General features: G+C 43.6%; 1 protein-coding gene across 2 annotated transcripts; it reads left to right on the top strand.

The window, feature by feature from the left end:
* The first annotated feature begins 1031 nt into the window (after positions 1–1031).
* LOC109638927 (SITS-binding protein) lies at positions 1032–19118 on the top strand. Of its 2 annotated transcripts, XM_020102117.2 has the most exons (11): positions 1032–1170; positions 1455–1905; positions 3376–3547; positions 11219–11426; positions 11628–11778; positions 14416–14613; positions 14979–15247; positions 15346–15482; positions 15783–15904; positions 18508–18687; positions 18862–19118. In XM_020102117.2, the coding sequence occupies exons 1-11, from the start codon at positions 1166–1168 to the stop codon at positions 19033–19035; spliced, it is 2067 nt and encodes a 688-aa protein (XP_019957676.2). In that variant the 5' UTR covers positions 1032–1165; the 3' UTR covers positions 19036–19118. The 2 variants fall into 2 exon arrangements, with proteins under 2 accessions (XP_019957676.2, XP_019957674.2); XM_020102115.2 differs by lacking the exon at positions 1032–1170 and having other exon boundaries at positions 1294–1905.
* The last annotated feature ends 706 nt before the right edge of the window (positions 19119–19824 follow it).

Below are 19824 nucleotides of genomic sequence, written 5' to 3'. Positions count from 1 at the left end.
GCATATTGGAACTTCCTGAAATTGTGGTTAAACCGCAATAAACATTTATCCTGACAGACACCGACAGAGTCATTGTCTATGTATGGATAAATACAATTAATCAAGTTGCAAGAAAATGTCTCAAATAGAGAAGTCTGAAAAAAAGTCACCTGGATCTAAAAGAAGTGAATTTTTTTATGTTTTTTTTAGATTTTCAAATATTTAAAGAATGCACTCGTAAAAAACTCAGTGAGAAACAAACTATTTATTGACTGGTCATGTCAGTCTCTGCTCTTGCATATAGCTAGATAGATAGTTTATTATCATTCATCCCCAAAGGGAAATTAGGTAATATTATATTATATTGTACTGTGGGATAATACCTCAAAAGGACTTTAAATAATTATCAGACTAGAATCAAGTAAACTTGAGGTTGTAACCAAGATTTGTAGGTTGTATTAATTTAATGATAAATAGAACTAAATTTACTTTAACACGTGATTCTTGGTTAAGTCAGGTTAGAGTCATGGGACAGGGACTGCAGCTTCAGCAGCTGGATGTGTCCTGGATGACAGGTGAAACATCTGTGAGCAAAACTGTCTCAAAAGACATTTAGCCTATAAACAGGCTACAACTCGTTTCTTTTACTATCCAGGAACAACTCCAATAATCATTACGCACATATGAGATTTCACTCTGCAGCTTTAGACTTCCTTTAAAATCGGTTTCAGACATCACTTTCTAGTCCCCATGAAAATATTAAACACCACAACCTCAGATGTGGACACAGCATCACAAGTCCCCCGACCCGTGCCATGCCCCAATTGACGCCCCTCTGCCGTCTATCAGACCACCGGATGACAAGTCTCAACAGTCTTTACGCACGGAGAGCGCACGGAGAGTTTGCGAGCACGCATGGGGGTCTCTCCCTTTCCGGCTGTCCATGGCCTCCTCGCCCCGGCGGGCAGCTCCAAGACTCTGCCAAACCTCCCTGATCTCCCTTTTGCCTCTCTCTACCTTTCCTGTGAAGAAACAAGCCGGCGTTACGTCAGAAAGTGCAGGGCAAGCAACACTGCGTCTTAGGAGCTATTCGTAGGCATTGCTGCCAAACCCGGCTTGGGGCTGCTCACGGGCTCACTGCAGCCAATGCAATTTACAAATCCAACTCATTTAAAACTGCAGCAGTATGTGGTAAGTCAATATTCATTCATACTGTTTTGTTTGCCCGCTGGGGTTTTTTTCCTCTCACAGCTTTCTTCACATGACAGGTCTCTGTTGCTGGCACAATTGCGCAAAAACCCCAACAGTTAAAGCGCTTTAAAGATAAGAGGAAAGTAGGCTGGTTTGCCCCGTAGCCTCACTGACAACACCATGACATGATGAGGCAACAGAGATTTCTGCAGCATTTTTTGTGTTTGATTCTTTGCTGATCTAAAAAAAAAAAAAACAAACAACATGCCCCACGCTCGAAATAGGAACCCAAGCCCCATCCCGGAGGTAACATGGGACACGGGATTGAAGGAGATGAACGAGACCTGGAAAGGAGCTATCGCCTGTCTCGGGGTGGCCGTCTTCTTCGTAATGACCATCGGGATCATATACTGGCAAGTGGTGGACCAGCCCAACAAGAACTGGATCCTCAGGGGGACTTTTAGCGGACTGATCTGGGAGAGGAGAACCCACTCGCTGGTCATACAGACCCTGGCGGAGGACAAGACCTTTGTGGAGATAGATGTCGGGAACGTGGGGAACCCCGACGCCGAGGTTCCCTTCGTGAGGAACCTGTGCTGGCTGAACAAGACGGAGTTCTGTTATACGTGGGACGCGGTGGCCGAGGTGAAGATCTCGCTGGAGGTGAATGAAGAGACGGAGACTGAGTGCTACAGCATGACTTGGGCGCCGGTGCACTGTCATGTGGAGCTGAAGGTAGAGTTCCTCTGTGTGCACTTCACTTAAACACAACCAGAATATCACCGAGACAACATTTTGACGTAAAACCTAACGTGCAAAAACCTCCTTTCTAACATGTTCCATGCGTTTTACGCACTGCAGATCCAGCACAGATGATAATGTATTAAAGTGTGATTGTGCACGGCAAGATATTAAACATGGATTAAACAAATATGTTGAATTCAACAGGCACCTATTAACTTTAGCTTTTACTCACAATATCATACTATAATATTTATTTGATCATACAATTTAATTACAATACGTTTCATCCTTCAAGTCTTGTTATATATATGTGCTATAACTACATTAACAGCATTTAAACTACCTATAAATACCTTTGTATTTATATAAACAGCAGAGCACACGATGCTCCATTAAACACAAGTAAATGATAGTAAACTACATTAATAATACATTAAAAGCAGGGGTTTGATGTGGTGTGTACAGTGACATGCACAGGTCATCTCATGTGATTTTTCTTTTCAACAAAGAATTTAAGATTTATTTTTCACGACTTTATTTTGTTGAATTTGTTGAAAAATCCAGTTTGGCATCTTATTCCACTTGTCAAATCGAATAAAACATCACATAATAAAAACGATAAATGAAGTTATAGACACAACAATGTGTGCGTAATTCCCCCTTTCCACAGCCCTGATTCAACTGCGCTGAACAGATTTCGTGTTATACTTGCGTCACAGTTGTTTTGCATTTTTACACGCACGGTACTTACTGTACTTTCCCCCCCAGCTTAATTATCAAAGGCATTTAACTATTGGGATGTTTGGGGAGGTTAATCTGTCCCCACTGGAACATTCCTCGCCATAACTCCCTGTCATGTGGCGCGACTGCTCACAGAAAATCTTTCCAAACTAAATTCGCCTTATTATTTTTTTCTCTCTCTAATTTCCAAAATCCTGCCTGGTGACTCTCAGGTGACCGACTGGCGCATTTTATTAACGCAGCCTGGATTCCTGACGTGAGAAAAGACGAGACCCCCGGTTTACGCATGGTCCCCCTCACGCGTAAAGACGCTTTCAGGAAGCAGAAGCTTTCCTTTAAGACATCGCTGTCACTCAATGCCTCCTGCGTGCGATGCTCTCTGAGACAGGTCTCATGTACCAGCCATCACATACCAGGCTGTGCACTGGATTTCTGCACCAACAGTAACTCACACTCACACTTTCATCCATACTCTGAGAACTCATCAGCTAGAATGTGGCAGCACTGGAAACATTCAGGTTATAGACACTCATAGATGACATTTACAGTCAACATTTTATTTTCAAGCACAGAAGAGTTGGTATAAACTTTTTTGTGAATGTTCTATAAATGTTGGTGGTTTCAATGTGTGTGTTTTTCGATTGTATATTGTTTTGGAGGCCTCGTGAAGTCTCCTCAGCTTCAGTCTCCATGAGTGTAAACCTGTGTGTATCCTCCCAGGACTGCTTCTCTATGACCAATGTATCCTGGTACGGCGGAGCCAGTGTCCGGGGTCAGACGTGGCCCATCAACGATCAGAACGCCACCATGCAGCCCTTTGTCGTCAGCGACCTGAAGGACAATCCTTCTGGCTTCGGCTCTTCCCTGGAACGCTACTTCCTGGGTTCATCAGGTAAGAGGTCACGGTCGGGATGAATGTTTGTTTTTTGTATCAGCTGAGTTTCATCTACTTTGAGTGGAGTTGATGTCCTGAGCAAAAGGTTCTGTGACAATGAGTAAAAACCTGTTCCAGGGTCAACAGTTTTTCCTCACTTGCCATTGGTGTTAACACAAGGGCTTGGGGAATCCGACCCCTCATCAGTGGGTATACGACGTGTGGCGTGAATCCCAGGGCGTGAGGGAAGCCCTGTGGATGTTGTTGTTGTGTTTTTTTTTACCCCCCCACCAACCCCACCCCCTCGCTCTTGGATGTTTATTTGTGTTTGAGCCGAGAAAAATTACTCCGGCCGTCTCCAGAAACAGCATCAAACCGCTGAGTGGATGAGAACGACCGGCCCACAAATAGCGTGTAAAACAATCTCCATTAATTTAGAGATTAGACTACAAAGGAAAGCGAAACACCTTTAGCATCTTAAATTAACTCTTCGGGATACCGGGGTAATTGCCTTTTGTTTCTATTAAAAGGGCAGGTTGGATCAGGGCCCTGCTGACTCTTATAACTCACCGGGTTATTTTGGGGGTGTTAGATTTTATCCTGGGGGCAAAGGGGGGAGGAAGGGTCCACAGGCGGATGTGAATGGTTAATGTGACTGACGAGGAACGTTTATTGTGTGTGTGTGTGTGTGAGTGTGTGTGTATAAATGTGTGTTTTGGTTAACCTCAGGGACTCTGGTCTCTGGAGCTGCTGGGGTTCACTCACTGAGCTGCTGCTACACGTAGCTTGTATTCACGCGTGAGAAGCTAAAACATCAGCGTGCTCATTGACGCGACATCAATCAATGAGGTGTTATGACTTCAGTGATTATTAGCGGTCGCCTCCCACTCCTTCATCCACACGCTGACAGAAACAAACACACACATGCCTGCCCACATACACCAGTACGTGTTTTGGGTACGTTATGCAACACGGTGGCAGAGTCACGTGACAGAAATCCCTTTTCCACCTGGTCAGCGGACGACGGTAATTATCAGGACCCTGTAACCCTTTGTTTCTGTGTCTGAGCAGAGAAAGCACACACACACACACACACACACACACACACACGGATGAGATGACATCCCAATGAGAACAACTGTTCCAGTGTTGCCAAGTAACGACTCACAGACACATACTGTACATAGCCCCAAACATAGCAAAGCGCTGCTCAGCAATGACAACGATGCCTATTGGACCATTAAAGGTATATTTAACGTGATATCTCACTTCAGCTCAAGGATGTTTTCGTTTGGCTGATAGATTTACATAATGTGCATGTTTGACCCTCAGAGAAAATCGTTTTTCTCAACTTCACAGAGATGCGTTGGAAGTTGTGCTCGGCCGCTTTTCCCTCCAGCATCAGCAGAAATAATCATGTGACAGAAAAAAAGGTTTGGATGAAGCTGTAAAAAAAGTGAGGCTGATACAAACAGAACAGTACGATAGAGTTGTAACTGCTGTGGAAGTGCAGAAGATAAACATACAGATATGTGTGGATGGTAAAAATACTAAATAAATAACCTTTGCCAAATGGACACTGTTTACTGGACTTTCAATGTTTCCACAATTCAAATATATTCACTGCACATAAGCTCTTGCAACTCTGTTCAGTCCATAATATGATATTTATTTCTAGATGAACATAAACTCCGCACCAGCTCGTCACGGTCGGAGCAGCTCTACTTGTTGCACCTTGAGCGGAACTTATGCGATTGACCATGTTTTGATATTGGTCCCTAACAAAAACGAATATAATGTTAAAAGTATGAGCTGCAGGTGCATTACACAAATGCAGTTTAATACACTGGTAATGCAATGACTGCACTTTGCTCTGATAGTTTCCTCAAGAACTCAGAGTTTCATTCTCCTGCTTTAATAAGAGAAATCTGGTGAACTTCTCCTGCACCGAGTTTGGTTAAAAAAAAAAAAAAAAACTTGTTTTTGCCAAAACAGATTGAGGAAAGGCAGCTCTCCAGTGGTCATAAAAAAAATAAAAGAGTGGCCACATGTCTTCATCATTTTCATGACAAATTCTTTCAGTAAGTCTTCCAGAGCTGCGATGCTTTTTCTTTTATTTTGAAGAAACAAACAAGTTCCAGTTTGAATGTGATATTAGTTTCCAGCACTGCGTGAACCCGCTGACCATCAGCGGAATATTTCTGTCGTACATGTGACGCTTGCTGTGTGTGCATGGGACCTGTCTTCACCAAGTCTAGTTAGTCATAGGGGCGCATTATAAATGTGGTGGGGAATATGGAGCTGTGACTGATGTTACTAACCTAAGAGGACTCGTGGGGACAGTTAAAGAGCGAGACAGACGGGCTGAAATATGCAGCAATGGAAGCAAGACTGCAAACTATAGAGTGACAGTGGATATTTAAGAGAATAAAAAAAAAGAAATCAGAGAAAGAGAAGGAAAGCAGAGGTAGAAAAGTAAAGTGGAGAGACAGGGGAGAGGATATATGCAACCCCGCAGGAGAGTGACATTTGAGAGTGTTGCCAACTGGAGGAACTTGTCATAGCCCCACCTGTCTTTATCCATACAAAAACAACTGGGCTACTAAGGACAGATTAGATATCACTGAAGTCACATCCTGCATTAAAAATATAAGAGGGGAAGCTGTGCCAAAGCTTTATCAGCTTACTCTTACATTGAATCAGCCTGAGGTGCAGAGGATACAGGTTCACATGGTGTCTCACACGGCAAATCAGAAATATAATGTTGGACAAACTGTCAACATGTGGATAATCCACCATTTAGAAAATAAACACTGCGCATGGTGAAATCACATGACGGCGATCGTGTGCAGGACGCGGCTGGAGGGACGCATCAGTTACTGAGAGTGGTTGTTTATTTGTCCATTTTCTAAAGCAATAAATTAAATGATACTAAAGATGCACCACTAGTTATTTTTGTTAATTCACATTTGTCCATTAAAGGTCAAAATCTGAAAGCAGTTTCCCAGTGTTAGATAGAGATTTAAAGAAATTACAAATAGTATCAAGAAAATGTTCTACACACAAATCAAAGCAACTTATTATTTATATTATTTGGGATTTGAATTGACTAAATATGAGACTGAACTTATATAACTTATTGTTTAATAGCTTTATAATGAGTTTATCTTGCTTAATGTATAGATTTTTATAACTTTAACACCACAACTTAACTCCTTGCATGCATGCAGTGTTATATTGATAGTTGATATTATAATTGATTGATATTAATAACACAGCGTCCAGTGTTTTTAGCTTCGAAAACCTTCAGTTCATTAATGGTTGATGAAACATCACGTAGAAACATGATGACGAGAGAATGGAAATCAGATAATTGTAGTTTTTTGCAAATGCAAAATATTAGAAATACTAGAATCAATAAATTGAAAATGAGACTTGTAAACAAAATTACCAATTTAATATAGCAAACTAAGAAGAACACATAATTTAACTGTTTACAGGAATATTAACTATCAATGACCAATTGGAAATATAATTTTAATCCATTCCACTTATTTTATTATGCACATTAATCCTGTAAATAATCTTCATCTCCATCAGACAGAAAACTTGTCTCTCATCAACGTATCCCCAGCTCAGCATTTGAACCCAGGAGCCTGCAGAGATGTTTTCCCTGAGAGCTTTGACATCACGTTTCTTTTTCACTGTCTGGATCCAATAAAAGTAATTTATCTACTGTCCCATCATATCTGCCTTTTGTCCACACTCGCTTTTATAAAGTGCAGACCAGAGATTAGAATCAGATATACGAAGCTATTAGACCACCTCCTACACACAGGTACGTGCTGTGTGAGTCCATATGTGCAAACACCGTCTCATTCTCTCTCTCTCTCTCTCTTTGGTTCCATATCCATCTTTCAATTTAACATGATTTTATTCTCCCCTTGGCCTCCCACTCCTTTTTTCTTTATTTCAATCGCTGACTCAATCTTTCCATGTTGGATCCAGAGAAATGATTTTTAAGTGCTCCTGCTCATTTGTTGTTGGTCTCTTGGAGAGAACTGGACAAACACAACACACAGATAAAACTCATCATGAATTTAGATTTTTATTTCCCCTTTTCAGGTTTTAAATATGAATTACTTTTATTTGGGGCAGCGTTACATCTTTACATTCATGCTGTATTTTTATGGTGCTTCATTTTAAAGAAAAGCAGAGAGAGAGAGAAAGAGAAAGAACATCGAAAAAAGAAAAGAAATAGTCACAACCACAGCAAAGAAGCAGTTGAAGCTGATACTTCGGTGCCAATATCTTCCAGTTGAGTATCTTCTTTGTCCAACAGAATCAAGCTGCCCTGTGTTACTCAACAGGTCACCAGGGGGTCCCTGGGCAGCTGCCCCGAAACTTCCCACTCTCTGGGACGAGTGAGAGGTGAAACGCTTTAATAATGACTCACTTAGCCAACTGAAGCTGTGTGAAGAGCAGACTGTCATCTCCCGCATGAGGAGGCTACTGTATGAAAATCATCTGACAACATTTTCCACTGTCAGTCTCCGACCTAATACTTTCCATCAAGGACGTCGAGCGAGAGGCGGCAGAGAGGGAGACGATTTAAAAGGAAGGGGCCGATACAGCAGCTTCTGTCCACTGATGTAATTACAGTGTGAAGACAAGACGTAAGAAGTCTGGGTCTGTTTTTATTCTTTAAATTACCGTTCGAAAGAAACCCAATTTGTCCTGACATCTCGTCTGATGTATTGATGTTCGGAGACACATTTTCACTTGTAATATTTGTACAGAACACAGCGTCTCACACTCCAAACAATAAAACTGATTGATGATAGGAACAAAGCAGAGAAAGTCTCTTTAGTGTTTCATTATTTTTTCAATAACTGGGATTGGAAATTTACAACCATGGCAAAATCCCAGTTTTGTGGCCATCAATTTCTTGAGGTTGGGCAAGAAAACCAAGTTTCCATTGTTAAGGAAATACATGCCTGAACACACACACACACGCGATTGCACGCAGACACACAGTTAGTGTTTCGACGCACTGTTTAATAGGCCCGGTCCGGTCTGCGTGCACAGGTGTCATAAATAACAGTATGAATATGACAGGTAAAAGAGAGCAGCCCATCTGGTGCACAGCGGCAGTGAGTCAGCGGCAGCGTTTCCCTCCGGAGCAGCCGCTCTCTCAGGGCCGAGACGCCACATTTAAAACCTTCCTGACCCCTCAGAAGGTGCCGGGGTCACCTCCGCCTCAGACTGAGCGAGAGGAAGTGCAGAACCTTTATGGTCCTGTAAGTCCTGCTCTGTTTTTCCTGGAGGTCTACAGTTTCCCATTAACGAAAGACAGAGTGCGAATGTGTGCGAGAACGCGAGTGCGTTCACGTTTGTATACGAAGAGGCGACCCGAGGCTGCTTGATTTGTGTGTTTTGCTCAGCGGCTGTAAAAGTGAAGCATGTGTGCGTCTAATCATTCAGATCGCCCAATAAACTTCCATTCACTTTTACTTTTTGCATATCGGCTGCTTTGAAGGTGAGCGGTTACGGTCAGTCAGCCATATAATTTTCCTTTTGAGAGCCGGTGGAAAATATTTCGGGGGAAGCTTGAAGTGTTTAAGGAATTGTTCTAAAAATAGGCCCCCCCCCCACTTCCCCTTTAACTCCTGGGCTCCCCATCTTGGCTGTAACTCAAACCTGCTTCACTTTCTTTAAATAACACTTATTGATTCCTGCTCCTGTCTGGTTTATACATCCACCAATGCTATTCTGTCACATGTATGTCTGTCACTGCTCCTATATAACCAGAGTTAGAAGTTCAGTCTCGATCAGGAGTTTAACCCATTTTGAAATACATAGTTACAAAGTACTTAAAGAATATACACACAAGAGAGGATTTTATATATTTACTGTTCAAATCTGCATGCTGAATGGCAGATAGAATAAAAGCTGCAGCTGTTTTTGTCCAGGCTTTCCTCGAGGCCCTGCAGTGTCACTTCCCATTAAAATTAAATATGACTCAAGAAGTCACGCTTGCAAACTTTAAACTCCACTTTCCACCCTGTGTGCACTTTGGTGAAACACACTGTTTGCAGCCTGCTGTATCTGCACATCATTCTACGAGGCTGCCCGGTGTCTGGTGTAGTCTGGTCGCCTCTATTTCCACTGCCTGCATTCCACTTCCATCCTTCCATGAAGCTAGAACATTTTCTCCACTGCCCCACTTTCTACCCCATCGTGTATATGCACAGTATGGACATGCACATTTTCGTAACACCTTCGCTTGATCAAGAAATACCTTCAAGTATTTGGGGTTTAAACACGTGGCAGTGTTTTCCAACAAAATCATTATTATGTGTCGTCTGTGAACCTGTAACAAGCTGTTTGACGGCGACTTAATACCATGTGAGAGGCAGCTGAGGTGTTACCAGTATCTCTTTGACATTATCCGTTGCAAACACGTGAGAATCACCCTGAGGTTGAGAGCTCTTCACTGGGCTTTATGCAGTACTTGAGTACTGATCTCTGAAACTATTAATCTGATTATAAACTGGTACATGAGTATTTAGGTCCCTGCCAGTATAAGAACAGGGAGCCCATTGAAACTCGAGATGTTGACTGGGGTGAGCCAAGCTCTGCAGCTCAGGGGTCTCACACTGTCCGCTTGCTTTGGAAGCAGGTTTTGCTTCTTAATCTTTTCATTGATCCAAATCCCAAATCCGAGTTTGGCTGCTTTGAGCAGGTTATGCAAAAAATTTAAAAAAAAAATACTGAAGCGGGGGGCCAGGGTTAGAGTCTAGGCTGAGGTATTGGGCTCAGATAGATTGTCGGCTGGGTTCTGCTGACCTGACATGGGCCAGACCCACAGTGGAGCGGAACTGAGCGCAGAGGACAGGAGTGGAGTGGGACAGGAAGGTAGTTTAAGTTTGGGAGGGTGAAGGTGGGAGTCAGGAAGGGTGAGAAGTGGTGAGGGTGGGGGTCTGGGGTAATCTGAGAGGGAAGAGGCATTCCTCGCAGGGCAGCTACATCTGTGGACACAATTATCTGCTTCCTATAATCTTATCATTTCACACGGCCTCTGAAACGCTGTGCACAGGAGAGAAAACAAGGGGGTTCCTTCTGCTGCAAGTTTATATGTTTCTACTAAAGTTGATTTATTTAATCCCTGGTGTCATTCAGGTTCAGTTTCCTCATAGTGAGTGAGAATAAGAAGGAATACGACAGACACAGCAGGAGTGGGCTTCTTTTAATGTTCCCGAGCAAATCGATAAGAATTGAAGAAATGCAAACAAACATTTATCTGGTGTAACTTTCACTGTGTGTCCCAGATACTCTCGTCCCTTTGCTGCACGGCGTAACCGAGCTCCTCAGAAGTTGCCAGCAGTCCCAGGGTAAACCCATCCAGCAGCAGCATACTGCTATATCTCATTCTGAGGAGTGTTTTTCTCACATCTGAGTGGAGCAATATCAGCTGATACAGCCTACACTCTACCTCCCACAACACTCCATCCTTCACACTCATACCGCTCTCAGTAACACACACGCACTATGTCATAAAAGAAGAATCTGCTACAGGCCGTCTCATGCTTGAACACTATAGTCTCTACTGTTCAGGCTGACCTTACAGTATATCTTGTTTGAACCTATGTGACGTATCCTCCCCTGTCTTCTTCCTGCTCCCCACAGGTGTTGCGGTCCTCGTGTCCCCCGACATCCCCCTGCAGCTCGGGGTGGACAGCAGACAGCAGTTCTGCCTGCAGTCACTGCCCAGTATGGAGCGTCTCCCTCTGCAGTACACCGTGTGTGTGGCCCGCGACGTGAAAGCTGCTCACCAGGAAGCCGTGCAACAGCTCTCCCAGCCCGGCAGGGAGCTGCCCAACATGAAAGCGCTGTGGTTAGTTCAGTTTAGATTGAGATTAGAGGAGATGAGGGGGGGATTCTGGGGTTGTCATAATACCCATAAGTCAAAGCAGTGTGCTGCGTCCACAAACGTTGATTTAGGCTTTGTGGGTATTCAGGGAGCCATAAACTAAAACTCATCCAAGGTTCCGCAGATCTGCAGGTCGTGCATGATCCCACCGTTTGTGCTTTGCAGGCTGCCGTTCTGGAAGCTGCTCACTAACGTGGATTCGGGCCCGAAGGTGGAGAGGGAGCTGAGGATATTCTCCAATCGTCTGAGGAGACACCGGCTGGGGGAGGGAGTCATCAGCCTCAATGAACATTCCACCACCCTCCTCTCTGATATGGTACGACAGAAAACACTGCATGAGTTAAACCTTCAGGGAAGAAGGATCAAAGTTTAGTTTCTAAAGTAGATCGAGTACATTTAACTGTTGATCTTTCAGAATCACATCAATAATTATCATTTTACATCCTCTTCATCAGTGCATCTTTTAATGATCAATCTTTTCAAATCTCCAATCAAACCCAATAGTTTCTCTCCAGTTTGAACTTTTTTGTTCCTCCTCCTGAGATTATACCCACCAGCCTCTAAACATTCAAAGTTAAAAAGTGAAAGTGCATAAAAATCATAAGCATTGTTATTATTAATTTAAGAGTTGAATATTAGATTAGTTTGAGAACTGATTTTTGATGTAAATGTTACTAAACTCTAAAAGACACTTTTTTCCAATTGAGCTCCACCGACTGTGCAACAACGAGAAATCGGAAAAGAAACGTACAAACATTTCTCATGTGAATTTTCCTTGAGGGGCGGCGCGGTGGGACAGTGGTTACAACTGCTGCATCACTGCAAGAAGTTTATGGGTTCGAACTTCGTGACCGGCCGTTTTCTCTCTGAGGGGAGTTTGCATGTTCTCCCTGTGTCTTACTGGGTTTTCTCAGTTCAGAGACATGCAGATTGGATATGTCATCATAAAAACCTGTTTATTATTACTACTACTACTACTACTGTACTACTGCTACAGCACAGTCACTGTATGTATCTGATGTGCTGAAAGTTTTCTTGCACCACGATTCTTGCGTGGTTCACTCCTGTGAGGCTCGTGAGGGTTCATCGGTTCAACTCTTGAGATGAAATTGTTTTCTCCAGGGTGCTGCATGGATTCAGGTGGGGAACCAAGGTGGGAGGACAGGTTCACTATTATCCCGTTTCTTTCCTTGAATTGTTTCTATAACACTCAAGGAAACGGTACCTGGTGATCTTCCATTACTAAACAAATACAGCTGAGAGAAGACAAACAGAGGCTCCCCGAGCAGATCTCGTGTTGCTCCGTGTGCTGTGGCTGCTGGACTAAAGAAGAATTGCTGAGAATTGAAGGGATCTCTGCCAAGACCAACTGCAGCAGGTGATGCTGACACCAGCTCAATGCTGCGATCTGACCTGGGCCACACAACAGAGGAGGAGGCAGGAGAGTCTCAGGTCTTCAGTCCATCAGAGAGACCGAGTTCAGAATCTATACAGAGTCTGACCGACGCAGATTTTTGTGGTCGTTATCCTGATATAAGGGAGTAAATAATGATTCCTAAAATGGCGTTATCAAACCCTTTGGAGAAAGAAATAGATGGATGGACAAACGCATGGACAGATAAATGGATAGATAGATGATTGGATGGATAGATGGATGAATGGATAGATAGATAGATGGATGGATGCACTGTATTGATCCCAAACTGGGAAACTCCTTAGTTTTGAAATGTAATTCAGGTTTGATATTTTACAGACTTTAAAAACCAAATAATAATTGAACCAAATACACAGAGTTTGAATTAGGAGATTAAACATATATTATTGAACATATATTTGTATCATATTCGCCTCATGTCGGCAAAACATAAACGCAGATATCGATACGTTGCCGGTATCAATATTCGTTCGCAAAGCTTCTGGTATGTTCCCATTAGAAGTTGTGAAAGAACAGACAGAGGAGGGGGAAAATGGGAGAAACAGCTCATGTCAGATGATGGATGCCATTTGGAGAGCAAGCGTTTCCTTTTTTCTCGATCAGAGATATGAAACACCAGTGTTGTTGGCTCCATCTCTCAGTAACTGCCATAAAGAAGGAGCTGAGTGTACGGCGTCGTGCGGAAACTGTACGCTGTGACCGTAAGGCTCTGCAGAAGTGTGACTGGCTGTAATGATCTTCAGTAAAAACTGGACTTCTCTTTCACTCCACTTTTACAAGTATTCATAAATTATCAGTCACACTATGACCCTTCTTTTCCACTTTCCATAATAGTTTGGAACGACTCGCTGGCTCCGGAACGTTTGGGCTACTAATGATAAGTTTGCCTTGTTTCTAACCTGATTACTCACACACTGCATAATTTAGCTTTTTGCAAACCAAGTTTCGAAAGAAAAAAACCTGAGGCTGGCCCCGGGGTTTTGTCTTCTTTGTGTCAGTGTATAGTGTTTTGACGATTATTTGGAAAATTCAAATCCAGGAAAGGAAAAAGCAGAAGAAAATGACCAGAGGGGGAAAAAAACATTCTGAGAAATTACATAATATGTCCGTGCTAATCTACGCTTTCTTCCCACCGCAGCTTCACCTTCAGGGGTCAGCCTTTTGTATTCTTAAGAGCTTTTGTTCCACAGTTATGTAACGTGAAATCTCTGTTTGACTTCGACATGTAAATTCCAAAGGATTATAATGCACTTACAACAATTCAGACATGGTTCATGCTGTCAGAGCTACCGGCGCCTACATGAAGCAATCATCATTCCATTAGTGCATCATAATGCAGATGTGTAAAATATTTAGAGAATAAATTATTTAGACAGTAATGTAGAGAGTTATTGATTAATTATTGATGTTAATGCTTGTATGAGGCTGCTTCCCGCATGCAAACATCAGGCTGCATTCTCTGATCAGACTATACGGCCCCATTGTCCAATCATGGTTTATCTCTCCGTCTCCCTGCAGGACCATGACTACCTCAAAGTCAGGAAAAGGGGGATGTCCAAGAGACTGACCAGGGACCTCCCGCTTGTCAAGCTTCTTAACATTTCCATCACCCTGTCCCCTTTCCTGGGCGTGGACACCACACAGTTCCACACCTCCCTCATGGACGGCACAGAGGCCTACTGGCTCAGCCTCCCCTCAGCCCCTCAGGGACAACTGGTGAGACCCGACTCGAGCGCACTCGGCAAAATCAAAGCCACCTCAGGTTGAGGCCTGAGGTGGCTTTGATTTTGTTCCGGTTGTTGTTGTTGTTATTGTGGAGTTGACCTTCTTGTGAAGTAAGACATTCCACTTCCTTTGCATTTGATTTAAAAAAACACATTCCGTTTCTTTCTTTACATAACATTTTCCAGAACTTATGTGAATGCCAGACACTGAGCTTTTTTCCATAGGCGGCGGGTTTTTTTCCACATTGCAGTTTTTTTTTAAAAAGGCAGAGCAGTGTAAACTGGCCTGATCCAGAAAATCTATAGCAGGAGATGCTTTTAAAAACTGAGCAAAATCCGGTTTCGTCCTTCCACCAGGTCCCGGTGATGAGTCAGTGGCGAGGGAAGTTCTGCGTGAAGCTGAACATCACCAACCCGGGAGCAGTGAGCTGGTTCCTGGACAGAGTGGGATCCCTGCAGGCCCAACTGGGGATGGAGTACATCGTGCTGGAGGGGGGTGAGGGGAACGTGTTTGAGAAGCAGACCCTGCGGCCACCACAGGATTTGGGTGGAGACAAGTATATCAGCCTTCTTGCTGACCTGGCCACGAGGATGGGAGACTCCACCATCGTGACGGCAGGGACACGGTAAAGCTCTCAGGCATTTGGGGACATTTTGAGATTTTGCAATCAATCTGCTTTTTGTTTCAAGTCGTCCTTAGTCCTCACTTTTATTTCTGTCTCAGGTCGAGCCACAAGCCGCTGTTTGTGAGGATGACCCCCCTGCAGTCCGACTGGAGCCCGATGGGCCTGAAGGGCATCATTCCCTCCCTGCTGCACCACACTGTGCTGGGATACAACTTCCTCATTCCTGATGCAGTAGGTAATACCACCGCCTATGGGTCACTTCTCTCACTTATACGATGGTAATGATTTTCTCTTACATGAAAACAAAAAAAAATTACTAAATATACAAAAATTTGACGAATAACACGTCCGATCTTTTAGTTTACACTTTGCATTTATAAGACGGAAGAAATAAGAATCATCACAGACTTCCCACGTCTCCCAAATCCCACAGTTCACACAACCTGTTTCCCTCCTGGAATTTTTGTTTTCACCAGCTACAGGAAGAAAACCCGCCGAATGAAACATGATCTCATTCGTCTCTCTCTTCCCACAGGTGGCTCTCTGTCTGGAGACCTGGTCACAGATGAGGAGTTGTTCATCCGTTGGTTGGAAATCGCAGCCTTCCTCCCTGTAATCAGCTTCCACACGCCCCCCTGGGTCTGCGGGGAGGACCGGGTATTAACCACAAACACATCACAAACGTGAAAGGTTGCACACCTCAACCAATATGAAACCACATTTAAATTCACTAGATCCAGATTTTTACTTCCATCTGCACCAAATGGCAAATACTGAATATCGGTCCATTAAACACGCCTGATTACTAAGTTCTATGAATTAATCTTTGAGGAATGAAATGAAAAAAAGGCCCTCGCAGTGTTCCTAGATCCGTCCCCTGATCCAGATCTGCACCAAACTTCTCTCCTCACCTTTATTAGACTGAGCTGCTTGTCCGGACAGCTGTGTCACTCACATTAAATGTAATTACCAAAGCAACGACATAATAGGTTCACATCCCTTTCCAGATTTGATAACAAGATTCTCACTCGTGAAGATTTACAGTGGAAAGATCAAGTGAAGTGAAGTGTGAATGCTGCCAATTAGATGTTCCAGGAGGGAGATTATCCGTCATTCCCACACAGCAGTTAAGATAACTCGTGACCCTGCAGCCTCTCCTCAGCTCAGTGGGTCGGTACCGAGAAATTCCCACCGTGTGCGTGAGGCCTACAGAGACCGGGTCTACCAAAGCTCTCCCCCCCAGCAGGAGAGGCAGGACTGAACCTCGTCCCTCTCGGCTGGACATGAGGAATGTATCCATCCATGTGCACGGCAGGAAAACAATGCCCACAGTCTCAGGGAGTCCGGTGACAGATATCAATACATTTGACAATGTGGTGCCAGATCTCAGGTTCCTGCATATAAAAAACAAAACACTTGGCTAATTTTCCCCTCGGCTGCCCTTCCCCTCTTCCCTCAATAGGAGCGATTGTTTGGCCCCCTCCCAGCATCACCTGTGGTTAAGCGTCCATCTGTTCTGAATTACAACCCCTCCTCTAGATTTATGGCTCACTCTCAAGCGCCACTTCAGCAGGAATGATAATGAATTTGAGGACAAGTCTTGGAAAAATACTTTATTGTGGCAATTAAGATTTCCATGAGTAATTGACAAGTGTGACATTGGAGACGACCGAGGCAGCAAAATGAATTGGTTGTGACTTGCGCTGCAAGACAAAGATAAAAATAGGCCTTTCGAACAGCGAAACATTTGACGGCAGCAACGTTTTCCATTTTGGTCTCTTGCACGGCCTTCAACTGTCGATGAAGCCGAGAGAATATTTTAAAGGAGAATAGACGGCTGAGTTACACGTGAGTAATGACTCGGCTTTACGGGGCGGAGTGCTGCAGTTTAAAAGTAGCACACCTTCATTTCTAGAGTGTGCGAGACTTCATTCATTCATAGACAGGTCACTGCAGTGGCCACGCTGGAATCGAATAGCAGTAAAAACCTCAAACCCACACACATGCCTGGCATCTCAATCAGAGCACTCAGACCCAGACCGACTCCGAGGCTCATTCCTGCAAATGTTCTCAATCCCAACTCATAAAAATACATTTTTATAGATGCGGTCGAGTTTTGTTTTCGCAATGAAGAGGATGTGACCCTTCCAGGAATTCTGGAGTAGTGTGGCCAGAGGGAGAAAGGACAAAGAGTTGGACAGTAAAACTCACAATGAGCTGCTCGGAAGCTCTGTTTGCATGTCAGGGAGTAGAGACGGCTCAAATGTCTTTAGCGGCGTCTTAGCAGTGTCTTTCTTGTCCTGAAGTCCTCGTGGCAGATCATTTAGTTTGGGAAAGGCTCTTTTCATTGGTTTCTTCTGTTACCATATCTCTTGCACAGAGACATCCGACAACGATCTATCTCAGCACTTAGAATAGTTGAACTTGAAAATCAACATACCATTTTGTTGGACAGAGGAAGGAGTTGAACTCCTTCAACTGAAAATGAAAATTGGGTTTGGACATTTTCCAGAGTTTTCCTTTCACATATGAAGAATGCAGGAGATTGTCCGAGTCAGACACATTAACAAAAACAGAACATTCAGCCAAGGGGAGGCGCCAGGGCAGAGCATGCAGGAGGCAGTACACGACATTAAAACTCTGGCCACGTCTCTTGCCGTGCCTGCAACTTGTTTGAGAATTGTGGCGTAAGTCCTGAGAGCCAAAAGCTCTCGAATGTCGTTGTCTTTCCGACTTGACATCTTAGTCTGCGTCTTCTGTGTGTGTGCCGCCTATTTTTCATCCTGAGATATTTGTATTCTTCCAGTTTCATGTCTGCCAAGTGTTAGAAAGGTCATCAACACGCCCACACAACTTTTTCTTCATGTATTCTCACATGGACTCACGAGGATATTTTACGGATTTTTTTCCAGGACAGTGGCTGGAAAAGTTACAGAAAAGTCTCTGTGGAAATTTTCAGGAAAACGTCCACACTTCAATGAGTTGCTCCAAAGTTCTGTGGACAAAAGTCTATATCAGACTTGTCCTGAAGTCCTTGTAGCAGATCATTGATCGTGTTTTTTGCATTCTTTCAGTTCCTGGGCTGCTCTAGATTTCGTAGAATTTGTATTTTTGATATTAAAAGAGAGCTCCATCAACTGCAGCTCCACAGAAAAGCAGATAACTATTCGACATAGGAAACTTCTACAATGGCAGGAACGTACACATATTATTATATTATTATTACCGTCCCAGTTATCCTCTCTGTTGGTCACCCATAGGTGCTCAACCTAACCCGGACCTACATAGCAAAGCACCAGAGGGATGTGATCCCGCTGATAGAAGAGTGCGCTGAGGAGTGGCGGATGACGGGAAACCCCATCTACCGGCCGATGTGGTGGCTCAGTCCCATTGACCCCTTGACCTTCACCATCAATGACCAGTTCCTCATCGGAGACAAGGTGAATTAATGGCGTTCTGATGGGGGGGGGTCGAGTTCCTTCTGTCACCATCGGATATGCTTGGCATACGATAGTGTACTGTAACCTAATGCCTTGCTCATTAAGTGTACAATCTGTCTGACATCTGAGTTGCTTTTACCAAACTGATATGGGTGCGTTGTTGCCGACTTCCAGGTCCTGGTGGCACCGGTGGTGGAGCAGGGGGCGGTGCAGAGGGATATTTATCTACCTGACGGGGGCTTCCAGTGGCAAGACAGCCGGAACGCTCAGGTGTTTGACGGGGGGACGTTCCTACAGGACTACCCTGTGCCCTTGGAGGAGGTGGCTGTTTTCTTACGGAGAAGCTGAGTCGTGTGAATGATCCGCCCGAACCTCACCTGACTTATCCTGTTACTGTTTTGAATCAAATTCTTTTTCTTTTCATTTTTTTTTTTTTTAAATACTTGTGCTGTTCTAAACTTGCACTTTTCCACTAAAGACCATTGACCCTGTCTCAAGACTTGAGATGATATGTAGAAAGTTTTTTTTTTATACTTGCACTTTACAGTTCAAAATTATTCGTATGGTTTTTATCTTTTGTGATGATTTTTCTTCCTTTTTTAAAAATGTTCATTGGTTTTACCTCTCGGCTGATTTGCTTCTGGACTTTTTTCCTGCCTCTTTTTGTTTTGTTTTCGGGTGTATGTAACTTCAGAGGAATCTGTGCGTTTACATACTGAATTTCTAAAGTCTTTAATTTTTTTAGTTGCTGCTGGCTCTCTTGATAAGGAGGAACAAAGCAAGCGCCTTGTTTGCTTCAAAAGAATCTGAATCTCTCAAGAAGACCAAATGAAGATATAGTCGGACAGGGGAAGACGTTTGAACGGGAAAACGCTCACTGGGATGAAGTTAGCTCACAGGAACCGACGCTCCGTGGTACCGTATGTCTTGCTCACCCATTGGAAAGGCCTTTACTTGAACTTGTCAGGCCAAAGGGCTGGTGTTTTTATGAATGTACCTCAAGTTATGGTTTTTCACTGCTTTGCAGAGTCATCACACACGACGACCTTTTCACCCCTTTAGCACTTATTCTTAGAATAGCTTAAATTAATGAAAAATCAACATACCACTCTGTTGGACGCCTCTGGATGTCCTTTA

This window comes from Paralichthys olivaceus, chromosome 7 (genome assembly GCF_024713975.1).
Source record: "Paralichthys olivaceus isolate ysfri-2021 chromosome 7, ASM2471397v2, whole genome shotgun sequence".
NCBI classification, from domain to species: domain Eukaryota; kingdom Metazoa; phylum Chordata; class Actinopteri; order Pleuronectiformes; family Paralichthyidae; genus Paralichthys; species Paralichthys olivaceus.
This window is presented reverse-complemented; position numbering and strand designations above follow the sequence as displayed.